Here is a 22,719-nt window from a genome sequence, read left to right on the forward strand (position 1 = left end):
GTTTTCCGCCACACATAGCATTTTGCATTTTGGCCAAAAAGACAACTTTACTTACAGTAACGTCTTTTCCGGTAGTCAGGAGGACAGCACCCCTGGATGAGACCTGTCTCCCTCCAAATCGTGGACAGAAAACTGCAATAGAAGAATTTGCATAAGCTACTGGCAGCCTACTATATAAAAGGTACCTACTTGCTACTATACCTCAGTAAATAAAAGAGATAACACGGACACTAATAATGCTTATATAAACCTTTGTTTCTCCACCCAATAAGGGCGGGTTGTAGGGGTGCTGTCCTCCTGACTACCGGAAAAGACGTTACCGTAAGTAAAGTCGTCTTTCCCGGATCGTCACTCGGACAGCACCCCTGGATGAGACGATATAACAGAGATCAGGCTTAGGGCGGGACCACTGCTTGCAGAACCTTTCTTCCAAAGGATAAATCTGCGCTTGCCGATAAGTTAAGTCGATAATCGATAAGTCGATAATGTTATGACTCGACCAAGTTGCAGCTCTGCATATCTGATCAATAGAGGCCCCTGCCCTCTCTGCCCATGACGTAGAGATACTTCTTGTTGAATGAGCTTTAACAGAAGAAGTTAATGTCTTTCCCTGTGTCTGATATGTTGACATAATTGACTGCTTAATCCAGCGTGCTAAAGTTGTTTTAGAAGCCCTGCTTCCTTTCGATTTGCCTGCAAACAGAACAAAGATTGAGTCTGACTTCCTCCATGATTTAGTCCTTTCGATGTATTCTAATAGACATCTTCTTACGTCCAGAGAATGAAGTCTTTTTTCTTTATCATCCTTAGGATTTTCACAGAACGATGGTATATATATTTCCTGGTTTCTGTGAAAGGAAGAGACCATCTTAGGCAGAAATGCTGCATCCGGACGCAATGTAATTTTATCCTCTGAAACAATAAAGTACGGTTCCTTTATGGATAATGCCTGTAGTTCTCCTATTCTTCTTGCTGTAGTAATGGATAGAAGAAACACAGTCTTTAACGTGAGGAATTTGTCCGAACTCTGAGTTAAGGGTTCAAATGGTGGGTCACATAGACCCTGTAAGACAGTATTAAGGTCCCAAGGTGGTACCCTTGATCTTATAAATGGTTTTAGTCTTCTCAGTGCCTGAAAGAATTGAATTATATAATCTTCCTGTGCTAATTTTCTTTCTAAAAATACACTTAAAGCTGAAACCTGAACCTTCAGGGTACTAACACTGAGGCCTTTTTTATATCCACATTGTAAAAATTCCAAAAACAGGTCTGAGTGACCTGTTGCTAACAGACCTCTTTGTACACCAGTCATTAAAGACTCTCCATGCCTTTTGGTAAATTACCCGAGTAACCTTCTTCCTACTATTAAGTAATGTCTCAGAGAGACCATCTGAGAACCCTTTGGACTTCAAGATCTTCCACTCAGGTTCCAGGCTGAGAGGTGCAGTAGATTTAATTCTGGATGAGACACTGGGCCCTGGGTCAACAGGTCCTGCGTCAGCGGAAGGATTATTGGTTCTGATATTGCCAGAGATTGAAGCAATGTAAACCATGGACGTTTAGGCCACATTGGAGCAATCAATATGACCCGTGCTGTGTCCTTGACTAGCTTCTTCAACACCCTTGAAAGCAATGGAATTGGGGGAAAAGCATACATCATCATACCCGTCCAACTGATTGTGAATGCATCCACTGCCCAAGGAGAGTCCTCTTGGTACAGGGCACAAAATTTCTGACATTTCGTGTTCCTTCTCCTGGCAAATAGATCCAGTTCTGGACTTCCCCAATGCGAAGTTATCATCTGAAATATTTTTGGATTGAGTGACCATTCGTTCTGATTCAGCACTTCTCTGCTGAGAAAATCCGCTATCCTGTTTGACACACCTTTTAGATGAAGTGCCTTTAGTGAGTTGAGATTGCTCTCTGCCCAAAACATAATTTTTGATGTTTGATTCCACAATGTTTGACTCCTTGTGCCTCCCTGTCTGTTTATGAACGCAACAACTGCCCTGTTGTCGGTCTTTACTGTAACATGCGATCCTTTGATCTGATCCTTGAAATGTAGTAATGCCCTCCATACTGCCTCTAATTCTCTGCTGTTCGAAGATTTCGAACTGATTTGTGCAGACCACTGTCCCTGGGCTGGGAGAGAATCCAGGTGGGCTCCCCATCCCCATAGGCTGGCATCTGTCGTAATTATCCTCTGTTCTGGGTAATTCCATAAACGACCTGTCGAGAAGTGAACTTGGTCCTGCCACCAAAGTAAAGACACCTTTATGCTTATGGGATAGGAACTCTCTTGTCTAGGACTTTGAGGCTTCTGTTCCATGACTTGAGTATCCACAACTGTAGAACTCTTGCGTGGAATTGCCCCCATTGTACTGCCGGAAATGAGGCTGTTAAGAGGCCGAGTGTATTGCCATTGCTCTCCTCAGTGATATTGTTCTTGCTTTCTGAAAGGAAAAAACAGCGTTTAGAATAGTAATCGTCTTTCTATTAGGTAAGTAAAGTCTCTCTTTCCTAGTGTCAATATTAAATCCTAGAAACTCAATAACTTGAGACGGAACCAGGGAAGACTTCTCCCAATTTATAAACCAACCCAACTCTTGAAGATAATCTACTGTAGAGGTCATCTGTATTTTTACTATTTCTGCTGATGATCCCCATATCAAAAAATCATCTAAGTAGCCAATAATATTAATCTTCCTTAGTCTAAGATTCTCTAACACTTCAGACATCACCTTGGTAAATAGCCATGGGGCTGAGGAAAGTCCAAAAGGAAGAGCAATAAACTGAAAATGTCTTACCTCTTCCTCCATGTGGACCGCAAATCTTAGGTACTGCTGAGATGATGGATGGATGGGTAAGTGGAGGTATGCATCTTTCAGATCTAGGGAGGCAAGAAAATCGTTTCTCTGCAAGAGATGAATCACAGATCTTATATTGTCCATCCTGAATTTTCTGTATCTTACGTTCAGATTTAATTTTTTTAAGTTCAGAATAAACCGGAAATTTCCTTGATGTTTCTTTACTAGAAATACTGGAGAGTAGAAACCTTTTCCTCTCTGACAAGTTGGTACGTCTCTTATCACACCCTTTTTTAGTAGAGAGAGGACCTCGCTTTGTAATGCTAGATCCCTTCTCTGATCCTTGGGCTGGGGAGTAATGCAAAACTTTACTGGAGAAAGGTGATCGAACTCTATCTGATATCCCTCCAGAATAATCTTTAGTAACCACTGATTTGCAAATTGTGGCTGCCATGTTTCGTAAAAGTTTGCAATTCTCCCCCCCCCCACTGGGATTCTGGCGTCATAGTTTGTCCTGCCTTTTGGCAGGATTGAAGTTAGGCTTTGACCTCTGTGTTCTATATGGGACCCAACGTTTACCTTTAGAGGACTTGGAATCTTGTTCTGATCTGTTAGGGGGACGAAAAGGCCGTTTGTATTGAAAAGGTCTTTTCTTATCTGGAAAGTTATTTTTCCTATCAGCTGTTCTATCCAGTGTGTCATCTACAGTAATTTGGACCCAAAGAGGAGACCTCCCTCACATGGTATACCACATAGTTTTGATTTTGAGGAATTGTCACCATTCCAAGTCTTGACCCATATTCCTCTTTTGGCCGAGTTAACCAAAGCAGTAGTTCTGGCCGTAAGTTTTACAGTGTCGTCAGAAGCATCCACGATGTAATTAGAGGCATTTAAAACTTTAGGGAAATCATTCAGGATCTCCTCTCGAGGAACCCCAGAAGCAATTTTATCATGCATCTTTAATAGCCATGTCTTCAATGACCTACTCACCGCCGTTGAAGCTACAGCAGGCTTGAAGGTCAAAGAAGAGGATTCCCATGCTCTGCGTAAGAGATTGTCCATCTTTTTATCGATTGGATCCTTTAGACTACCGAAATCCTCAAATAATAAATCGGTTTTCTTTGACACCCTTGAAAAGGATGGGTTCAACTTAGGCGGAGTCCCCCAAAAACCCTGGTCCTCAGGAGAGAAAGGGTAACGGATAGACAAGGACCTAGGCCAAAAGGCTCGTTTCTCAGGATTATCCCATTCCTTCTTAATCATACCTTTTAAGGTGGAATGGACTGGGATAAACTGAGGCTGGGGGTCCGCCAAAGTTTTGTACATCTCATCCAAAGGCGTCACAGATTTTTGTTCTGTCTTCATGCCCATTGTATCATACATGGCCCCCAATAAGTCCTTCATTAAATCAGTAGAAAAAGCAAATTTTGGCCTATCTGTATTAGACCGCTCCTCTGTATCTGATGTTTGTTCAAACTCAGAAATTTCCCCTTCTGATAATTCTGATCCTTCCAAGTCACTTTCCCTTCTGCGTTTAGAACCAATAGGTGCTGTTTGGGACAGGAGATGTGGGGGTAGTAATAGCCGGCACTGCGTCCATATTCCCACTAGTTCCAGGAAGGTCAGACGGGACTACAGAAGTGGAAGCAAAGGCAGAATCCTTAATCTCCTTTATAGCGGTGGACATTTCCGCCCGCATCCAGCCCATCAAATCCTTAAATATAACTGGTGATTCATCTTTAACCACTTTCTCTGTACAGTTTTGACATAACTTCTTAGAGGAAGATGAAGATATACGACTGCCACAAATTGCACACTTCTTTTCAGACCTGCTCGAACTATGCTGACTGGTCTGAGTAGCAGATTTGTCAGATTTTTCACGCTTATCAGATTTGTCCAACTTGTCATGTTTTTTAGGCTATGAAAAAAACACAAACAAGAAACAACTATTACTATGGTTTCTCATACACAACAATCAAGCAGGAGTATCACAAGTACCACATCTACTTGCCAGAGAGGGGTCCTGTCCAAACTTAGCAGACTGCAAAGGAGCTGAACTAGAGGCGTCCTCCATGATGAACAGCAACAATTGACTCATGGACTATTAGCCAAATATATAGAAACAAGGACCCAGCTGAAAAGAATTAATGCTGCCCCTGCTGCATAATTTATTCAATCAGTCTCACATACCTTAACAAATCAGCCTCCGATCTGAGTACGTGTCACCGACGCGGCCCCTGCCACATAATTAGTCAGGCAAATGCATCTGCTGAATGAAATCAGCTGTTTCGCTGATTTGTCTTTCTCCGCCGCGGCCCCTGCCGCTCTGCAGACCTCAGATCACGCGGGACGCCAGCACGTGATTACTTCCGGGTAACCCGGAAGCTGTTTCTTCTGTGCGCGCGCCTGCGCGCATAATACTGCTGCCAAATCCGGAGAAGCCTCCCATACGCTACAGGACTCCGCACTATGCACTGCACAGCTCTATCCGGAGCCCTGCTGACCGCTGCCCCTGCCGACTGACATGGATGGCACCCCGGAGACCTCTCCGTCCGCTTCCGTCCGGGACAGGAAACTATACTGAGGTATAGTAGCAAGTAGGTACCTTATATAGTAGGCTGCCAATAGCTTATGCAAATTCTTCTATTGCAGTTTCCTGTCCACGATTGGGAGGGAGACAGGTCTCATCCAGGGGTGCTGTGCGAGTGACGATCCGGGAAAGTTTTATTTTGGTCTCATCTGACCAGAGCACCTTCTTCCACATGTTTGCTGTGTCCCCCACATGGCTTGTGGCAAACTGTAAACGGGACTTCTTATGCTTTTCTGTTAACAACGGCTTTCTTCTTGCCACTCTTTCATAAAGGCCAATTTTGTGCAGTGCATGACTAATAGATTCCCCCACCTGAGCTGTAGATCTCTGCAGCTCGTCCAGAGTCACCATGGGCCTCTTGACTACATTTCTGATCAGCGCTCTCCTTGTTTGGCCTGTGAGTTTAGGTGTACGGCCTTGTCTTGGTAGGTTTACAGTTGTGCCATACGCCTTCCATTTCTGAATGATCGCTTGAACAGGGCTCCGTGGGATGTTCAAGACTTTAGAAATCTTTTTGTAGCCTAAGCCTGCTTAAAATTTCTCAGTAACTTTATCCCTGGCCTGTCTGGTGTGTTCTTTGGACTTCATGGTGTTTTTGCTCCCAATATTCTCTTAGACAACCTCTGAAGCCATCACAGAGCAGCTGTATTTGTACTGACATTAGATTACACACAGGTGCACTCTATTTAGTCATTAGCACTCATCAGGCAATGTCTATGGGCAATTGACTGCACTCAGACCAAAGGGGGCTGAATAATTATGCAAACCCCACTTTGCAGTTATTTGTAAAAAATGTTTGGAATCATGTATGATTTTCGTTCCACTTCTCACAAGTACACCACTTTGTATTGGTCTTTCACATGGAATTCCAATAAAATTGATTCATGTTTGTGGCAGTAATATGACAAAATGTGGAAAACTTCAAGGGGGCCGAATACTTTTGCAAGCCACTGTAAAAGGTACATCAACTACCTGTTCTCTCAAGCAACAACAAGGTTTACATGATTTGTTTACATGTCAACTGGTCTATATCTGAGTATATATTATAACTATGTACAGCATTATATAAATAAATGAGAATAAGCAGGCATGTCTCCCAAATAGAAAAATAAGGCAATTATGTCCCAAAAAAAAAATAATAGCATTCATAAACGTAATATACCGCTAGCTCACAAATGTAAAACAATACATTGGAATATTTTAAACAAACTTTACAAACCTTTTTTGATTTTCAGATTCTCTTCTTGCTTGTTCTAAAGCCAACTCTTCAGCAATTTTTTTTCTGAGTTCTTCTTCACTAACTATGAACAAAGGAGAAGTAACATTTAGTTGTCAATGTTTTGTCCCCTAACAAAAGAAACATTTATTTTATTACCTAAATCAATATACTACAACCCTATTGATCTGATTAAATCACTTTTTGAATAGTTTTTGGTCAAAGTGAACCAGAGATCAAATCAAGTAAAGCTTTGATACTTACCCGGGGCTTCCTCCAGCCCCATAAGCACATGCGAGTCCCACGCCTTCCTCCCGCAGTCTGCCGTTCAGCCGCAATTAGCCCCTGTAACAGCTCAGTCGTGTCCAGTCTGGGTCTTCTTCGCATGTACAGACCTCCCGCGTATACGCAGAAAACCCAGACTGGACGCGACAAAGCTGTTACTGGGGCTAATCGCAGCTGAACGGCAGACCGTGGGACGATGGCGTGGGACTCAAACAAGCTTATGGAGCTGGATGAAGCCCTGGGTAGGTATCAAATGTTTACGTGATTTGATCTCTTGTACACTTTAATTTTAAATGAAGAAAACATTTTTGGGCAGATTTGAAAAAAGCAAATTATTTATAATATATTATTATATTTTACATTAGACAAACCCTAGTACAGAAGGCTGCACTTTAATTGTATTGACTTATATCACAACAATATACAGCTTTTATGTGCGTTAAAAAGGAACAGAAAAGATTTCACGCAGTGATCATTGTGACCAAGCTAAAATCAAATAGCCTATTATAAAATTATAACTGATTGTATTAAAACTGCAATTATTATCAGAAAACTGCTGTTCAAGAGTCTCCCTGTCATGGTCTCTGACCCCAACTATGCATGTCATGGCCATTTAATAAGCTGCTTAGCATATTTTTCTGCAATTTTTTTTTATTGGTGTGTGTCCGTCTGTAAATACCAAACCCCTCTACAAAGAGATCTGAGAATCCTTATACATTCCCTGACCAGGAAAATCCACATAGGTAGATTTACAAAGATCTCCAGAGAAGAAAACTATGCAAAGTAATAAAAGTTTCGAATTATAGTTTCAAGGAAATAATGTTGCATCCTGAAGTGTACAAAAAAAAAAAACTTCCATTTTAGTGGGATAAATCGCAGCATACCTTGACAAATCGCTCTTCCTAATTATGATTAAAAGAAAAAGAAAGATACCTTCAAACAACACAGCAGTAAACACATTGCCTAACTGTGTGATTTAAAAGAAAATACACACAAACATAACTGGCAGAATCAGGGCTGTGGAGTCAGTACAAAAATCATCAGACTCGACTTCTCTGTTTCTGAAACCTCCGACTCCAGGTACCCAAAAATTGCTCTGATTCAACAGCCCTGGACAGAAAAATTACTAAATTAATCAAAACAGGATTGAACCTATGTGCTGCTTTTAGAAAATAAAAAAATATATGTATACAATACTAATTTATTTCAAAGTAGGAAATTCATAGCTATTCACATCTTCCTCAGATGTCCACGTCTAGATTACGTTACCGTAGAATGCAGCAGCTACTGAATTAAGTAGAAGGCCAATGTAGTATTCTTTACCTCAGTATTCCCTATACTATAGCAGATTCCAATACACCCTTTTGTAAATTACCCATATTGTCATCTTTGAGGTAAGGCACCTCTTCTTTTCTTTTAATTTTTTTGATTCATTTTATACTTTTAGTGCGCCTCTTTCCCCCATTGTGTTTCTATACCCTCCTCTGGAAATGAGCAGTTTTGGGCCCCAGCACTGTTATCAGGCCAAAGGCTATCACATTCTTTTTTCTAAAGGGAGCAACAAATGTAAAGGGAGCGAAAAACAAATAAGGACCATCCGGAATAACTGAGTAGAGACTGGATTACTCCACTTAACTTACAGGATGGTTGCTTTTGCTAGCAAGCCCATACTGGTGAGTAGTTTTTCTATTTAGTCCTATAGCCCCCCCTTACATCTTACATTGCACCATTTAGGCTTCTGTTTCTCTCTGTGTTTTTTATAAGGTGCAGTGCTATCTTATTTTTCCCATTCTTTTCTGCATGAAATAGTTAAAAACTTTAAAGTATGCAAGTGACAGTTTCTCTCCAGTCGGACTATAGAGTAACCCTCGCTGATAAGGAATTACAGCCATACAACTCACCTAGTAGAGAAAAACTTGAGTACAGGTGATAGATTAAAAAAAATGTAAATCCTACTAATATTATAAATGTGAAAGTTCGGATGTTTGTTACTCGATCACGCAAATGTTGCTTAACTGATTTGAATGAAATTTGGCACACACATAGTACATTACCTGGAAAAACATATAGGATACTTCTAATCCACATAACCAAAAAGCGGACTGAGACCAATACAAATTTCACTGGGAAAATGTAAACTGCAGCCATTCTTACACTGTTATTGGTAGGTTTCTCAAACTTTGCACTGTTGGTCACTGGGTGACTGGAATTAATATTCAGAAAAGTGGGTGGAGCCTACAAAAGCCAAACAAAATTCACCTATTGATTTTCAAGGGGAATATTTAATTGCTGCCATTCTTGCACAGTTAATGGCATAAGCTTCAAATCTGGTATAGTTGGTCATTGGGTGATTGGGGTTCAAATTCAGAAAAGGGAGTAGGGCCACAGGCAATCAGATTTGTTTAATTTCAATACAAATTATTGATGCCAAAGACCACAAAGCTCACAAACCAGGTCATTGAGTAATTAAGTGTTAGGGTTAGCGAAAGTGGGTGGAGCCAACACCAGCCAAATACAAACCAGGGCAACACCGGGCCATTAGCTAGTAGTTCATATATTTTTGCTCCTGGGACACAAAGTCTGTATCGAATACTGGGATTCTAAAAAAATAATTTTCAGGAGTAGAAGGATAGGAACAATTGTTTATCTTATCAGTTAAAGTTGTAATTTGCTTCTATTCTTAATGCCTGACTCATTCAACCTCAGTCAAGTATGTAGATCAGCCAGCTAGCCAGAAAAAGTGATGAAAATGCATGCACTTGAAGGACAAAAAAAAAAAAAAAAAAAAAAAAAAAAAAAGGTATAAACTAAATAATGTTATCCTTACAGAATGCCACCCCCAATGATACTTCATAGAGTTCTCCATAGACTGATGCCAAACTGTATGCAAACTGATGTCATGGGTCAGTGTACGCTAGTCCCTTCAACATTTACATCCAGTAAACAATCTGTACACTGAATACCATAAGTAGGGTCTTGTTGATCAGCTCACCAATCCAGAATAAAACAAATGATACACAGCAACTCCTCTTGTATTTTCACAATTCAGTAATTCTGTACAAAATATTGTAGCGTCTAATCTTGAGATCAGACATTCAGGTCACAGTTCTGCTGTTACAATGCTATTAAACTGAATTAATTTGACTAATATACAGATCTGTTACCGGAAACCCCAAGAGGATTTCTTTATGAGGTCTAGAACAAACGAAAAACCTCTTTCCAAAAGCTAAAGACCTTACAGGGTATGAAATTATACATGGCTAAAAGCATAATGCCATTAATTCTAAAAAATGGAATGTTAGAAATTTCTGTTTTCAAAGTAAAACCGAGAAAAGAGAGGCAGAGGGAGCGGTAGAAGAAATTCGAAAGCCATCTGTAGTGATATCTATCACATTATCTGTGTCAACCAGAGACATGCATCCAACTAAGGGCAAACAGAAAATGCAATACAATCCTGAAATACAGAGTATGTGAAATATATCACAGATCAACAGAACTATACATCTGTCTTGACTGTCCTATGAACCAATAGATTCTTGTCTAGAAACCTGGAGGTATGCCTGGAACATTAGTCTAAAAAAAATAAAAAAGGAGCAGGCCATGGGTGTGCTCTAGTACCAGGGCTGTGAAGTGGGAGTTGGAGTCAGTGGTTTCATAAACTGAGGAGTTGGAAGATTTTTGTACCGACTCCACAGCCCTGTCTAGTACCCACCTACAACAGTCCATATAGAGACTTCTCACCTAAGCACCAGATGTTTATTTATTTAAATAAAAAATATATTGAAACAGATAACACAATAGTAATTGGAAAGGCTAGCAACACTATGGTGCCTTGTAGGAAGCCTACGACCCAGCATCCAATATTTATAGATATTAAAGAGTCCTAAGCACCAAACATTGCCTGGTTCCTTAGGGAGAAGCATACACAGAAAGTATGCTGAAAGGAGAAAATTAAAGTGGTCTGAAACTCTGACATAACATTCAATAGAAGGCCTCTTGCACACTGCAAGCGATTCAGATTCTGATTCCGCTTTTTAATCAGTTTTTACTTCAGATTCAGATTTGCAGTTTGCTCCCTGCACACTGCAAATCGGAATCTGAATCGGATGTAAAAACAGATTAAAAAGCGGAATCGGAATAGCGTGCAAGAGGCCTAAATGTGTTTAACTACTTTTTAACTCATACAGTTACCATATTTGCTTTTGTGCACAAATAATATTGTAGGATTACAAATTACAAGTTCCCAAAGCACAGTTTATCTGCTCTGAAAGCTGCCATTGCATTTTATTCAAGCTGCTTTTTATTATTAAAATCTTCAAGTGAGCTGTTCTGCACTGTGTGCAGGCTTGAAGCAGAGAGCTCCTTTTCAGTTGTTACACACAACGTAACAACTGAGAAATGTTATCTCAAGTTCGGATGGATTCTAAGCTGAAGGGGCTTTCCATGGCAGGACAACATGCTGTGTTTAACTGAATGCTGTTCTTCTACAATTTTTTTTTGCGATAGTAGCTTTAAGGTCCATTTCCACTAGCCACTTCCCTGTTGAAGGAGTATGCAGCCCAATCGCGGAAACCGTGCCATGCACGGCTATGGGAGTCGCTGCCACTCACGCGAAAAAATGCTGCAATATCTGCCAAATCACTATAGCAATTGATTCTGACGGCGGCAGCATTATCCTCTATGGCAGAGTTTCCACACACGATTTGCATGCAGGGAAACTGTGGATTCGGCCCAATTTCCGCTGCAGTGGAAACAGGCCCTTAAAGCTGTAAGGAATCTTTTAGAGCAAAGAAGAAATGCTGAGTTTCAGACCACATTAAAGAGCAACAAAAAGAAAATATGCTATGTAGCAGGAACCGGAAGACCTTGATGTGGTTCCTCCTTGTCCTATCACATAACCAAAAGTAGGACATCTTGTAATCGGGCTGTGTACTAAGGCTGGCAGCAACACTTCTCAACTACCACAAGGGCTCTTTCACACCAGAGCCCTTTTTCAGCGTTTTAACGCAAAGTCTATACTTTGCGTTAACCAAGGTAAAAGGAAAGTCCATAGACTTTCATTTTACCTTTAACACCCGATGCTGCGTTTCGATGCGTTGTGGTACGACGCACCCGGGAGCATTTTATCGTCGGGAATCTGCGTTTTCCCATTGGGTTAATTACTACCGCCGCTACTCAGCGTCGCACCACAGATTCCCGACAGCCGCAGGCTAGTCAATGCGTGCAGGAGAATGGCTACTGCACGCGTTATTAGATGTGAAAGGAGCCTAAATCATTACTTACTACAGAGTTCCATTCTAGTAATTAAATCATAGGGGCATTAACGTGTACCTCCACTAAATACTAAATACAACCAGGAAAAGTGGTTTACTATATCAGAAGTTTACTATATCAGAAATTGTCCTAGAAATGGCCCTGATACATTCTCTGCTGCAAGGGAGCAACTCTGTCCTCCCAATCGAGGTACAGTACAACCTTCTGATGCAATACTACTGTCCCAAATATGGTACAAAAAGGACACCAACATGTGTTCCAAAAACCACATTCAGCTATTATTTTACAGTTTTAATTCTAGATTTACTACTACTTTAATGCTATAGAAGTTAATCCAAATTAATTGCAGTATTTTTACATTCATGAACTGGAAACATAGGACAATGATCCTAAAGCCCAATTTTGACGACACCATCTGCTTAAATACAGTTGTTGGCAGAACAGTATTGTTATAACATACATAAAAGTTAATGACAAGGTCGCAAGGAGAAGTCTTAACGGCACACAAGTAATCATAAATACTGAACCAGAAGTGAACAGTCACAAACACTATAGCAACCCACAGCATAAGAAGCATCAAGCCAAGAGTTTATTATCTGGCTTTATTGCGCCTTCAACATTAATCTGCTTCTTTATTTCATTCCAATTTGTAACGGGTAATATGCAAATCTTCATTTTATTATGTGCCACCTAATAAGGTCCTCAGGATGTGTCACGGCTGGATACTGCACGCCACATGAAGACAAAGCACGTTTATGAATTCCACATGAATGAAAAGAAATATATGAGCTTTTGGATCTTGATAAGATACATCAGTGACAGCTATTTAAACTGTCTAGTCCAGGAAGGCACAACCAAAAGACATCTCAAAGGGGTAAGATATAAGCATTTATCATAGAACTGTATTACACACACCACTCTCCAATGTATTTGTATATTTATAAAAGATACACTTCAAAGCAATTAGAGAAAAAAAAAAATTGTGTGTGGGAGTAGTCGGCCCAATTACCCCAGGCTAATTAAAACAACATTTTAAAAATGTTCTTGTAGGATAGGGGGCATACAATAAGCTATCAAAGTAGCCCATCCAGTCTTATGAAGATAAAAAAAGCTAAATAATGCAAATTACAACTTTTTCAGGGTTTGGCAGCAAAAAAATAGAGGACATTATCCTGAGGCCCCATTCACACTTACAAAACGCCTGCGATTTTTGCAGGAGTGATTTTTCCCCAATTTCACGTGGAAAAAAATCACTGAACAATGCGGCGATTTTGCCGCGATCGCGTTTAGCTCTTCTATAGCACTGAAACACGATCTCCGGGAAATCGCCTAAAAATGGTGTAGGTGACGCGTGTGCGTTTCGCGTTTTTGGCTGTTTTTATGGGGTCGATTTGCGGCAATTAGCGCAAATCGCCCAAGAAAGAACGGGCCCATAGGGTTTCATTACACTAGTGCTTTTAAAAAGCGCTAGTGTTTGAGCGTTTTGCCAAAATCGCGGCAAAATGCTCTAATGTGAATGGGCCCTAATTGTCTGAAACATAAGGCCTAGGACCCACTAGCAGCGCTTTTGTAAGTGCTTATGATTTTAAAAGCTCTTGCTAATGTAATGCTATGGGGGATTTTTAAGAAATCACATTCCTGAAGTGGGATCACACCCGTAGCATTACATCAGCAACAACTTTTCAAATCACAAAGTGCTTAGAAAAGCGCTGCTAGTAGGTACCAGGCCCAAGTCTGAAAGTCTTTAAACCTAACAAAGCACTTGACCTACAACAGTCCAGGGAACCAGGAGAACTGACCAATGAAACAGCATTTTGGCACATTACGGAGTGCTGTACAATACATAAGGTTACAGACAGTGATAACAGAGGTGACACAACACAATAAAAGGTAATAAGCAATATGATACACAACGTGATACAGGTAGTAATGCAATGCCAGATCATACACTGGAGTAGTAGCCCTAATAATACAAGTTCACATTATTCTGTGTAGAGTGCATCAAGTATGACACACAAAGAGAGAGGGCCCTGCCAAAGGCTTATAAGGGAAGGAGTGGTGACACGAAAGTAGGGGGGCTGCAATTAGAGGTTCTCGGCAGAGAGAGTTAGGGCAGTGTTGAAGTGAGGTAGGCCTCCTTCAAGAGGTGAGCTTTCAGGGCTGATTTGAAAACTAACAGTACCCCATTCCCCTCAGGAAGACTCATTGAAGAGGTGAGCGCACAAATACCTATGGACACAAACTATAAAAGGTTGTCAGTAGGCAAAACCAAAATGATCTCTCCAGATCTGCAGCAATCCGATAAGATGGCGGTGAGACAGACAAAGCATTGAAGAGGAACTCCAGTGAAAATAATGTAATACTGTTATAATTATGTATAAATGATCTAGTCAGTGTTTGCCCATTGTAAAATCTTTTAAATCCCTGATTACATTCTGACATTTATTATACGGTGACATTTTTACTGTTGGCAGATGTAGCTGCTGCATGCTTTTTTGGCAGTTGGAAACAGTTGTAAACAGCCATTTCCCACAATGCAGCAAGGTTCACAGACAGGAAACTGCCAGGAGTACAACAGTCCTCAGAGTTTCTTGTGGGAGGGGTTTCACCACAATATCAGTCCTACAGCGCCCCCTGATGGTCTGTTTGTGAAAAGGAATAGATTTCTCATGTAAAAGGGGGTATCAGCTACTGATTGGGATAAAGTTAAATTCTTGGTCGGAGTTTCTCTTTAAAGGGAAACACACCTGCAGAGACTCAATGGTAGTGATGTGCTCACGAGTAATTACGAGTAGCTAGCTACTCGAATTCCTGATTCTAATGAGGCTTAATTGCCTCAGGTGTGTGGCTGGGAGAGGAGGGGTCAATTACCCAGCTGCTTCTATGCGTATCACACAGCCTCGAACAGCGGGTGGCTGGGTAATTAGCCCCCTCTCTCCCAGCCACACACCTGAGGCAATTAAGCCTCATTAGAACCATGAATTCAAGTAGCTATCTACTCGTAATTACTCATGAGCACATCCCTGCTTAATGGTGGGTGGAGCCATAGACTCCCGTCACTAACCATCCTATAGCACTGGAGATCCAGGAGTTCTAGGTGCTAGTAGCCACACTGATCCCCGCTGATATTTACAAAACGCAGAGACTGCACTGAGCAGCTCAAACTGCCAATCTAGCTGTGGACAACTTCTTGAAATCTACACTGCATATCTTTGTATTCTATGGAATCCAGCAACCTGGCCCCCCTGCGCTGTGATCCGGGCTGTGTAGGAGCGACCAATCGGCAGCAATCGGCGATAGGACACGTACGTTTTAAGTCATGGTGTCGTTCAAAACGGGCAAAGTAGATGCGGAAACTAGCCTACTGAGAATGGAAAATGTACGTTCTCATAGGCTTTCACTGCACAAGAGTACATGTGGACTCTTCTGTTGTTACGTGGGCAATCAAACTGTGCTTAAGGGAATCGGTCTGTCTTACCTGCTTGGGGGCTGCGGACCGTGAGGCATTTAACTGTTTGAACTGTCTGTTCTGTTTGGTGGGGAATTCTGGTCTGTGGGTAGTGGAATTGGCTGTGGACTGTTACTACCTGCTGCTGGAGGTGAGTGGACTGTTCTTATCTGCGGGGACAGCTACAGGTCTGTGTTGATCCTCCCTGCAGTCTATCTGGCCGAGTGGCCTACAACTGGCCATGCCGCCAGCCAGCAGCCGCCGGCGCCCTACCACCTCAACCACTTCTCAACCCCACTCCAGCAATTATGGTTCTGCTCCTCCAACGCCACCCCTTACTGAGCGTATCACATTCACCAGGGAGCAGCTCCTCCGGTGGGAATCATGCGGTTCCTCTACCTACGAAGGCAGGCTTCTGCTTGACTCTGTTTGGAACTATGTCCAGGCAACCACAGCATCTGCCCCGTGGCCCCGCAGGGGATGTCGGCGAAGGGGCCGTCGCTCAGGTGCCCTCGTGAGGCTAAAGAAAAAATGAATGAGGTCAGCCATCCCCTCAGTCCTTCTTGCAAATGTACGCTCCCTCCCCAACAAGATGGACGAACTGCTCCTCCTCAGTGACAGGAGGGAGCTCGGCAATAACACTCCAGTACTATGCTTCACAGAGACGTGGCTACACAAGGATATCCCAGATGACGCCCTACAACTCCCAGGCTTCAGCCTCATCCGAGCTGACCGGGACTCTGCCCTCTCTGGGAAAAAGAGGCGGTGGTATCTGCTTCTACATCAGCTCCGCCTGGTGCCCCAGTACTTCTGTTCTTGTCAAGAAGTGCTCCCCTGATCTAGAACTCCTCCTTGTGAACTGCAGACCAATCTACTCGCCAAGGGAGTTCTCTTACATCCTCGCTTGAGTGTACATTCCTCCAGACGCCGATGTAAAATCTGCCCTGCGTGACCTAAGCGACTCCATCTCCCAGTGGGAGACGGCCCTCCCAGACTCGTTGTTTATAGTGATGGGGGACTTCAACAGAGCCAACCTCAGACACGAGCTGCCGCGTTACCACCAGCATGTTGACTGCCCCATGAGGGAATCGAACATACTCGACCACTGCTACTCGGCCCTGAAAGACTCTTACAAAGCCGTCCTGTGGGCAGCACTTGGATCCTCTGATCACTGCCTCGTCCACCTCATCCCCACCTACAGGAGGCGCTTGGAATCAGCTAAACCGGTCCACAAAGTCCTCTAAAGTATGGTCAGAGGAGGCCAAGCTCCAACTTCAAGCCTGCTTTGACTGTACTGATTGGAAGGCCCGGCCCTGGAATCACCAAACCTGAACGAGTGGGTGGACAATGTCACCTCGTACATCAGCTTCTGCGAGGACACCTGCGTTCCAACAAAACCTTACAAAGTCTACCCTAACGACAAGCCATGGTTCTGCAACAAGCTCCGCCAACTAAGGAAGTGCAAGGAAGTTGCGTACAAGTCGGGCAACCAGGATGACTACAAAAGGGCAAGGAACAACCTTAACCGTGAATTGAGGGTAGCCAAGAGGGAGTTCGCTGAGAGGATGAATCAAAACCTCTGCTCGAACAACTCACGATCTGTCTGGAAGGGACTAAAGGCTACTAATTATGAGCCCTCCCCCCAAGATGCGCCACCCAGCATTGAGCTAGCAGAGAAACTCAGCGAATTCTACTTTAGGTTTGAGGACCACGCGGCACCTGCAGGTCATCAGCTGCTACCCTCCTCCACCCTGGCCCCGGAGGAATGTGCCCTGAGCCCAAGCTCACCCCTTCCAGCTGTGTGTGAGACCGAGGTTATGCGCTACCTGGCAACACTGAATGCCAGGAAAGCCTCTGGTCCGGATGGCGTCTCTCCAGCCTGCTTGAGGACCTGCTCACGACAACTAGCTCCCATCCTAACGGCCATCTTCAACAAGTCACTTCAGGAGGGTGGAGTCCCTGCATGCTTCAAGAGGTCCACCATCATCCCTGTCCCCAAAAAGCAGGGAGTCTCCGACCTGAACAACTACAGGCCTGTGGCACTAACATCTGTTATCATGAAGACCCTTGAAAGAGTGGCCCTCTCTCTCCTGAAACTCTCCACCATGCCTCTTCTGGACCCCCTTCAGTTTGCGTACAGGGCCAACAGGTCCACGGATGATGCCATAAATATCTGCCTAGAGTATATCAGCGATCACCTGTACAGATCAGACTCGTATGCCAGAATCCTCCTCCTGGACTTCAGTTCAGCTTTTAACACCATATGCCCATGCTTACTTCAGGAGGATCTGGCAGCACTGGGGGTCCACTCAACTCTACGCCTATGGATTAAGGACTTCCTAACCAACAGGTCGCAAATAGTCAAGCTGGGTGACATCTCCTCAAAACAAACGACTACTAACACAGGCGCGCCGCAAGGCTGTGTCCGGTCGCCGATGCTGTTCTCCCTGTACACGAATGACTGTAGATCTACAGCAGACTCCGTCAAGGTCATCACATTTGCTGATGACACCACCATTGTCGGCCTTGTCACAAACGACGACGAGCAGGCCTATCGCCAGCAGGTTGACAGAATATGTCACTGGTGCAAGGAGAACAGATTGGTCCTCAACACGGCCAAAACTGTAGAGATGATCATAGACTTTAGAAAAAATGCCTCCAAACCACTTCCAATCCACATTGACGGCACTGAGGTGGCAAGAGTTCCCTGTGTTCGCCTCTTGGGCACTACTATCTCCAATGACCTGAGCTGGAAGGCCAACACCAGCTCCACCCTGGTAAAAGCTCAAAAAAGGCTCTTCTTCCTTTGCCAGCTGAAGAAGTTTGGTATGGCCAAAGAGGTTCTGACAAGATTCTACACTGCCACCACTGAATCTGTCCTCTGCTCGTCTATTCTGGTCTGGTACGCTGGTTCCTCTGCCAGCGACAGACGCAAATTTCAGAGGGTTATCAGAACAGCAGAGAAAATAATTGGGAAACTTCTCCCTCCACTCGACCTCCTCTACGCCACAAGACTGCGCTCTAGAGCCGAAAGGCACAGGAACTCCTTCTTCCCCTCCACTGTCAACCTCTTAAACTCCTCCTAAACTACAGCCACGTACCCCCACTCAACCAGGGTCCCCCTGAACTGTAACTGAAGAGACCTGAAGCTGGGAAACTATACTGTAGCCACTATGTCACCACCTCTTTTGGCTGTATAGTGTACACGATCTGTCTTGCTGTCCAGTGTCCACGGTCTGTTAGTGTTACTGTCTTATTGTGCTTTTATCTATTGTTTTATTGTAGTATTATCTATTGTCTTATTGTGCTTTTATCCACTGTCTTGCTTTGCTCTGAGTTTTTACGCGCCAAATCCAATTCCGGGCATGACCCAGTCATGCTTGGCGAAATAAATGATTCTGATTCTGATTCTGCACACATTTTCCTGCCTGGTCCGGGAAAACATGTCAAGTTCAGATTCGGCATTCTACTTAGAGTTTTGCTTTTGTGGAGCAGCAGGCGAATCAATTTTTTTTTTTAACAAGTGGAGGCGGATCCTATTTTTAACATTAGGATCAGCTTCCTACACTAAGCGGAGTTTAAAAAAAAAATCCAGAACAGGTACGTTTTTTAAGCACTTGTGAACCAGCCCTAACACCACGCATGTCAGGTTTGACATGCAACGGCAAAAAAAAAAAAAAAATTAATAATAAAATATATATATATATATATATATATATATATATATATATATATATATATATATATATATATATATATATATATATATATATATATATATATATATATATATATATATATATAAATAAAAGAGTCGTGTCACGTCTGTGCCATTATTAAATGCAATCCATGTGGGTTCTGCTTGTTCATCTCACATGTAGAGCACTAGCAAGCACCCAGCTGGTGGACGGGAGCAGCTGACACGTGGTAAATTCATCACCTTCAGCAACCCGTGGAAAAGAGGCTTGACTGTCAAACATGGAGGAAGAAGTGTGATAGTCTGGGGCTGTTTTGCTGTATCCAGTGTCAATGACTTGTACAGAGTGAGAAACACCCTGAACCAAAGCGGCTACCACAAGCATTCTGCAGCGCCATGCAATACCCTCTGGCATGCACTAAATTGGTCAGAGATTCATCCAACAGCAAGAAACCCAAGTCCAAGTTATGCCAGAAGAACCTTAGGAAAAAAAACAAAAACAAAAAACGAACAAGACGACAAGCTTGTAAATGGAGCAGCCAGTCTCCAGACCTAATCATCATGAAGGAGTCCGCACACAGACTAATCGGAGCAATCACCATAAATTTATTGTCCCATCACATGTATAGATACAAGAGTCTGACCTGCATAGGCCTATGCAGGTCAGACTCTTGTATCTATACATGTGATGGGACAATAAATTTATGGTGATTGCTCCGATTAGTCTGTGTGCGGACTCCTTCATGATGATTGGATGTGATGGCCTGGGAGCCCGGCACCAGCTTACCCACTGACGTGAGTGCGGTCTTTTTGATTTGTTTAGTCTCCAGACCTAAACTGCATTGAGCTAGTTTGGGAGGAACTGGACAGAAGAGTGAAAGAAAAAGCCATCTACAGGTGCCACACATTTATGGGAACTTCTGCAAGGGTACGGAAGAACTGTTTGATTTCCATTGTAGAAAAAAATGGCATGAGGACGTGCAGCAAGGTGGCTACTTTGAAGAGCAAAAAGTTTAGAATACACTTTGATTTGTTGTTTTACTTCAATTGCTTATTTGTTCCATGCTTTTTTGTCCAACTGCAATAACATTTCTTTAGTACATTAGTGTAGCAACATCTGGGTCCACTTTCTATGTAACATCAAGAGTTCCGCTCTTTAGTAGAAAAACCCCACAATGTCAAGAGGGAGGCATTCAGCCTCTGCTCACATGCTGGATTGACTCTACATTTAAATGGTTGTTTTTGACAGAGAGCACAGATGTATTTTAAACAATAAAAGTCTCTTGAGCCGAGCATCTCTAAACTACGTGGAGGTTGCTGGCACTGACATGACGACACCTGCTACTCCATGCGATTCATAGGAACTACATCTGTAGTGCAGAATAAAGTAAGAATTGTGATCAAATAGATTTTTACATCAATAACACTAAAGTACCTCAATAAAATGCTAACGGTTTGGACTAAAGGACTGCTTAGGAATGCTTCATTGCAACCCATCAGCAATACTTTGAACATTTGTTCATTGGTTTGAACTTTATTTTTAAAAGTGTTATTAAAGAAAGACTTAAAATATATTTACAATCATTAAGTGCAAATATCCCCCTCATAACGGGAAACCATAATGAAAAAAGTAGTGCATGATTTCTACTTTAAAAGTACACCCTTCTGTGTAACATAATAAAAAAAAAAAATATAAAAGGACTGAATAAAAAGATACATCGTTCACCATTGCAGGAATTAATCTTCAGAAGGGGCAAGCTAATCAGGAGATATAGCGCTAGTCATTTGCTGTTTAATGTAATTTAATCCTCAGTTTAAAGAGACTCTGTAACATTAAAAAGATCCCCTGGGGGGTACTCACCTCGGGTGGGGGAAGCCTCCGGATCCTAATGAGGCTTCCCACGCCGTCCTCTGTCCCACGGGGGTCTCGCCGCAGCCCTCCGAACAGCCGGTGACTGTGCCGACTGTCAGTTCAATATTTACCTTTGCTGGCTCCAGCGGGGGCGCTGTGGCGACTTTCGGCACGGAAATAGACAGAAATACCCGATCTCCGTCGGGTCCGCTCTACTGCGCAGGCGCCGGAAACTTGCGCCTGCGCAGTAGAGCAGACCCGACGGCGATCGGGTATTTCCGCCTACTTCGGCGCCGACAGCCGTCAGAGCGCCTGCGCAGGAGCCAGGAAGGTACATATTACGTCACCGCTGCACGGAGGGCTGCAGCGAGACCCCTGACGGATGGAGGACGGCGTGGGAAGCCTCATTAGGATCCGGAGGCTTCCCCCACCCGAGGTGAGTACCCCCCAGGGGCCGTTTTGTCATTACAGTTCCTCTTTAAGAAACAGAATATTATAGCCCTTTTTCAAATAACTGATAAAGCACTTCCCTATAGCTAAAACTTTATACAATTGCTTCGTTATGGTCACTTGATACAATTTTAAGTGATCATTTTGTTGATGGCTTAGGAGCAATCATTCAACTCAGCAGATTACCAGTGTCATTAGGGTCAATTCATAAAAGGCTGCACGGTAAAAAAAAATCCGTCGGGAAAATACCACATTCGGTATATTAGACTTTTTTGTGCCAATTCATAAACATTTTCACAGCTGTGATAGAGATGCGGTGATTTATCGAACTAAACTGTCGGTAACACGAGAAGAGTAGCTGGCTGAGTCGTTACATTTGCTGTTCTCCATGCCGAGAGAGCATTACAATAAAAGAGGCATCCCAACTTTAATTTAGATGTGCATGGTTTGTTATACTGCCTCTGCTTGCCCTTAATCTGCTCTGAGGCCTTGTTCACATTGATTTCGGCTCGCGTGTCCGTCCGCGTTGGGCTGTTTTTGAGGCGTCTTTTTTTTTTCCTCCGATTGCCGGCACTTGGGTGACCGATTCGTTTTTGTGCTTAGCGGTTTCCGCTGCCCGAGTGATTTTGTAATTCACTCCCTGACGCAAGTCAGAAAGTGAACTTTGACCCGGAAAATAATTAATACAATGGCCTCAATTTACAAAGATCATGCTGAAGATAATAAGGCAAGAGAAAACTTACCTCCACATGGTGAGAGAGTTATCTTATCTCTTCATTCCTTACGTTACCTCTTCTGTAGTTAATTTACCTCCTCTGTAGTTAATTTCACACGCAGTTAATGAACAGCCTGTCTTTAACTCTGGAGTTATTTTAAGGATTAAAGAGTTAACTTAAAGACAGAAGAGTTAACTTTAGGTTTGCCTGAGGTAAAATGATTCCTGAATACTACATGCCTTATCACCATGGTAACAACTCTAGAAGAGTTATTAAAGACAGGAGATAAGCTTAGTGAATTGAGGCCAATGTATTTATTCGTAAAACACTAACAATTGCTACACAAAACGATTTTGCAAGCGTCTTGCGTTTCTCCTATTCTTT

At 42.8% G+C, this 22,719-nt stretch overlaps 1 protein-coding gene across 3 annotated transcripts in view; it reads right to left on the reverse strand.

The window, feature by feature from the left end:
• Positions 1–22,719, reverse strand: part of CHCHD3 (coiled-coil-helix-coiled-coil-helix domain containing 3) — a 278,284-nt gene that overhangs the window by 231,617 nt on the left and 23,948 nt on the right. For all 3 annotated transcript variants that reach the window (XM_068272640.1, XM_068272642.1, XM_068272641.1), the window contains exon 3: positions 6,617–6,698. In XM_068272640.1, the coding sequence (XP_068128741.1) occupies positions 6,617–6,698 (82 nt within the window). The remainder of the gene's footprint in view (positions 1–6,616; positions 6,699–22,719) is intronic.

Source organism: Hyperolius riggenbachi, chromosome 3 (genome assembly GCF_040937935.1).
Source record: "Hyperolius riggenbachi isolate aHypRig1 chromosome 3, aHypRig1.pri, whole genome shotgun sequence".
Lineage (NCBI taxonomy): Eukaryota > Metazoa > Chordata > Amphibia > Anura > Hyperoliidae > Hyperolius > Hyperolius riggenbachi.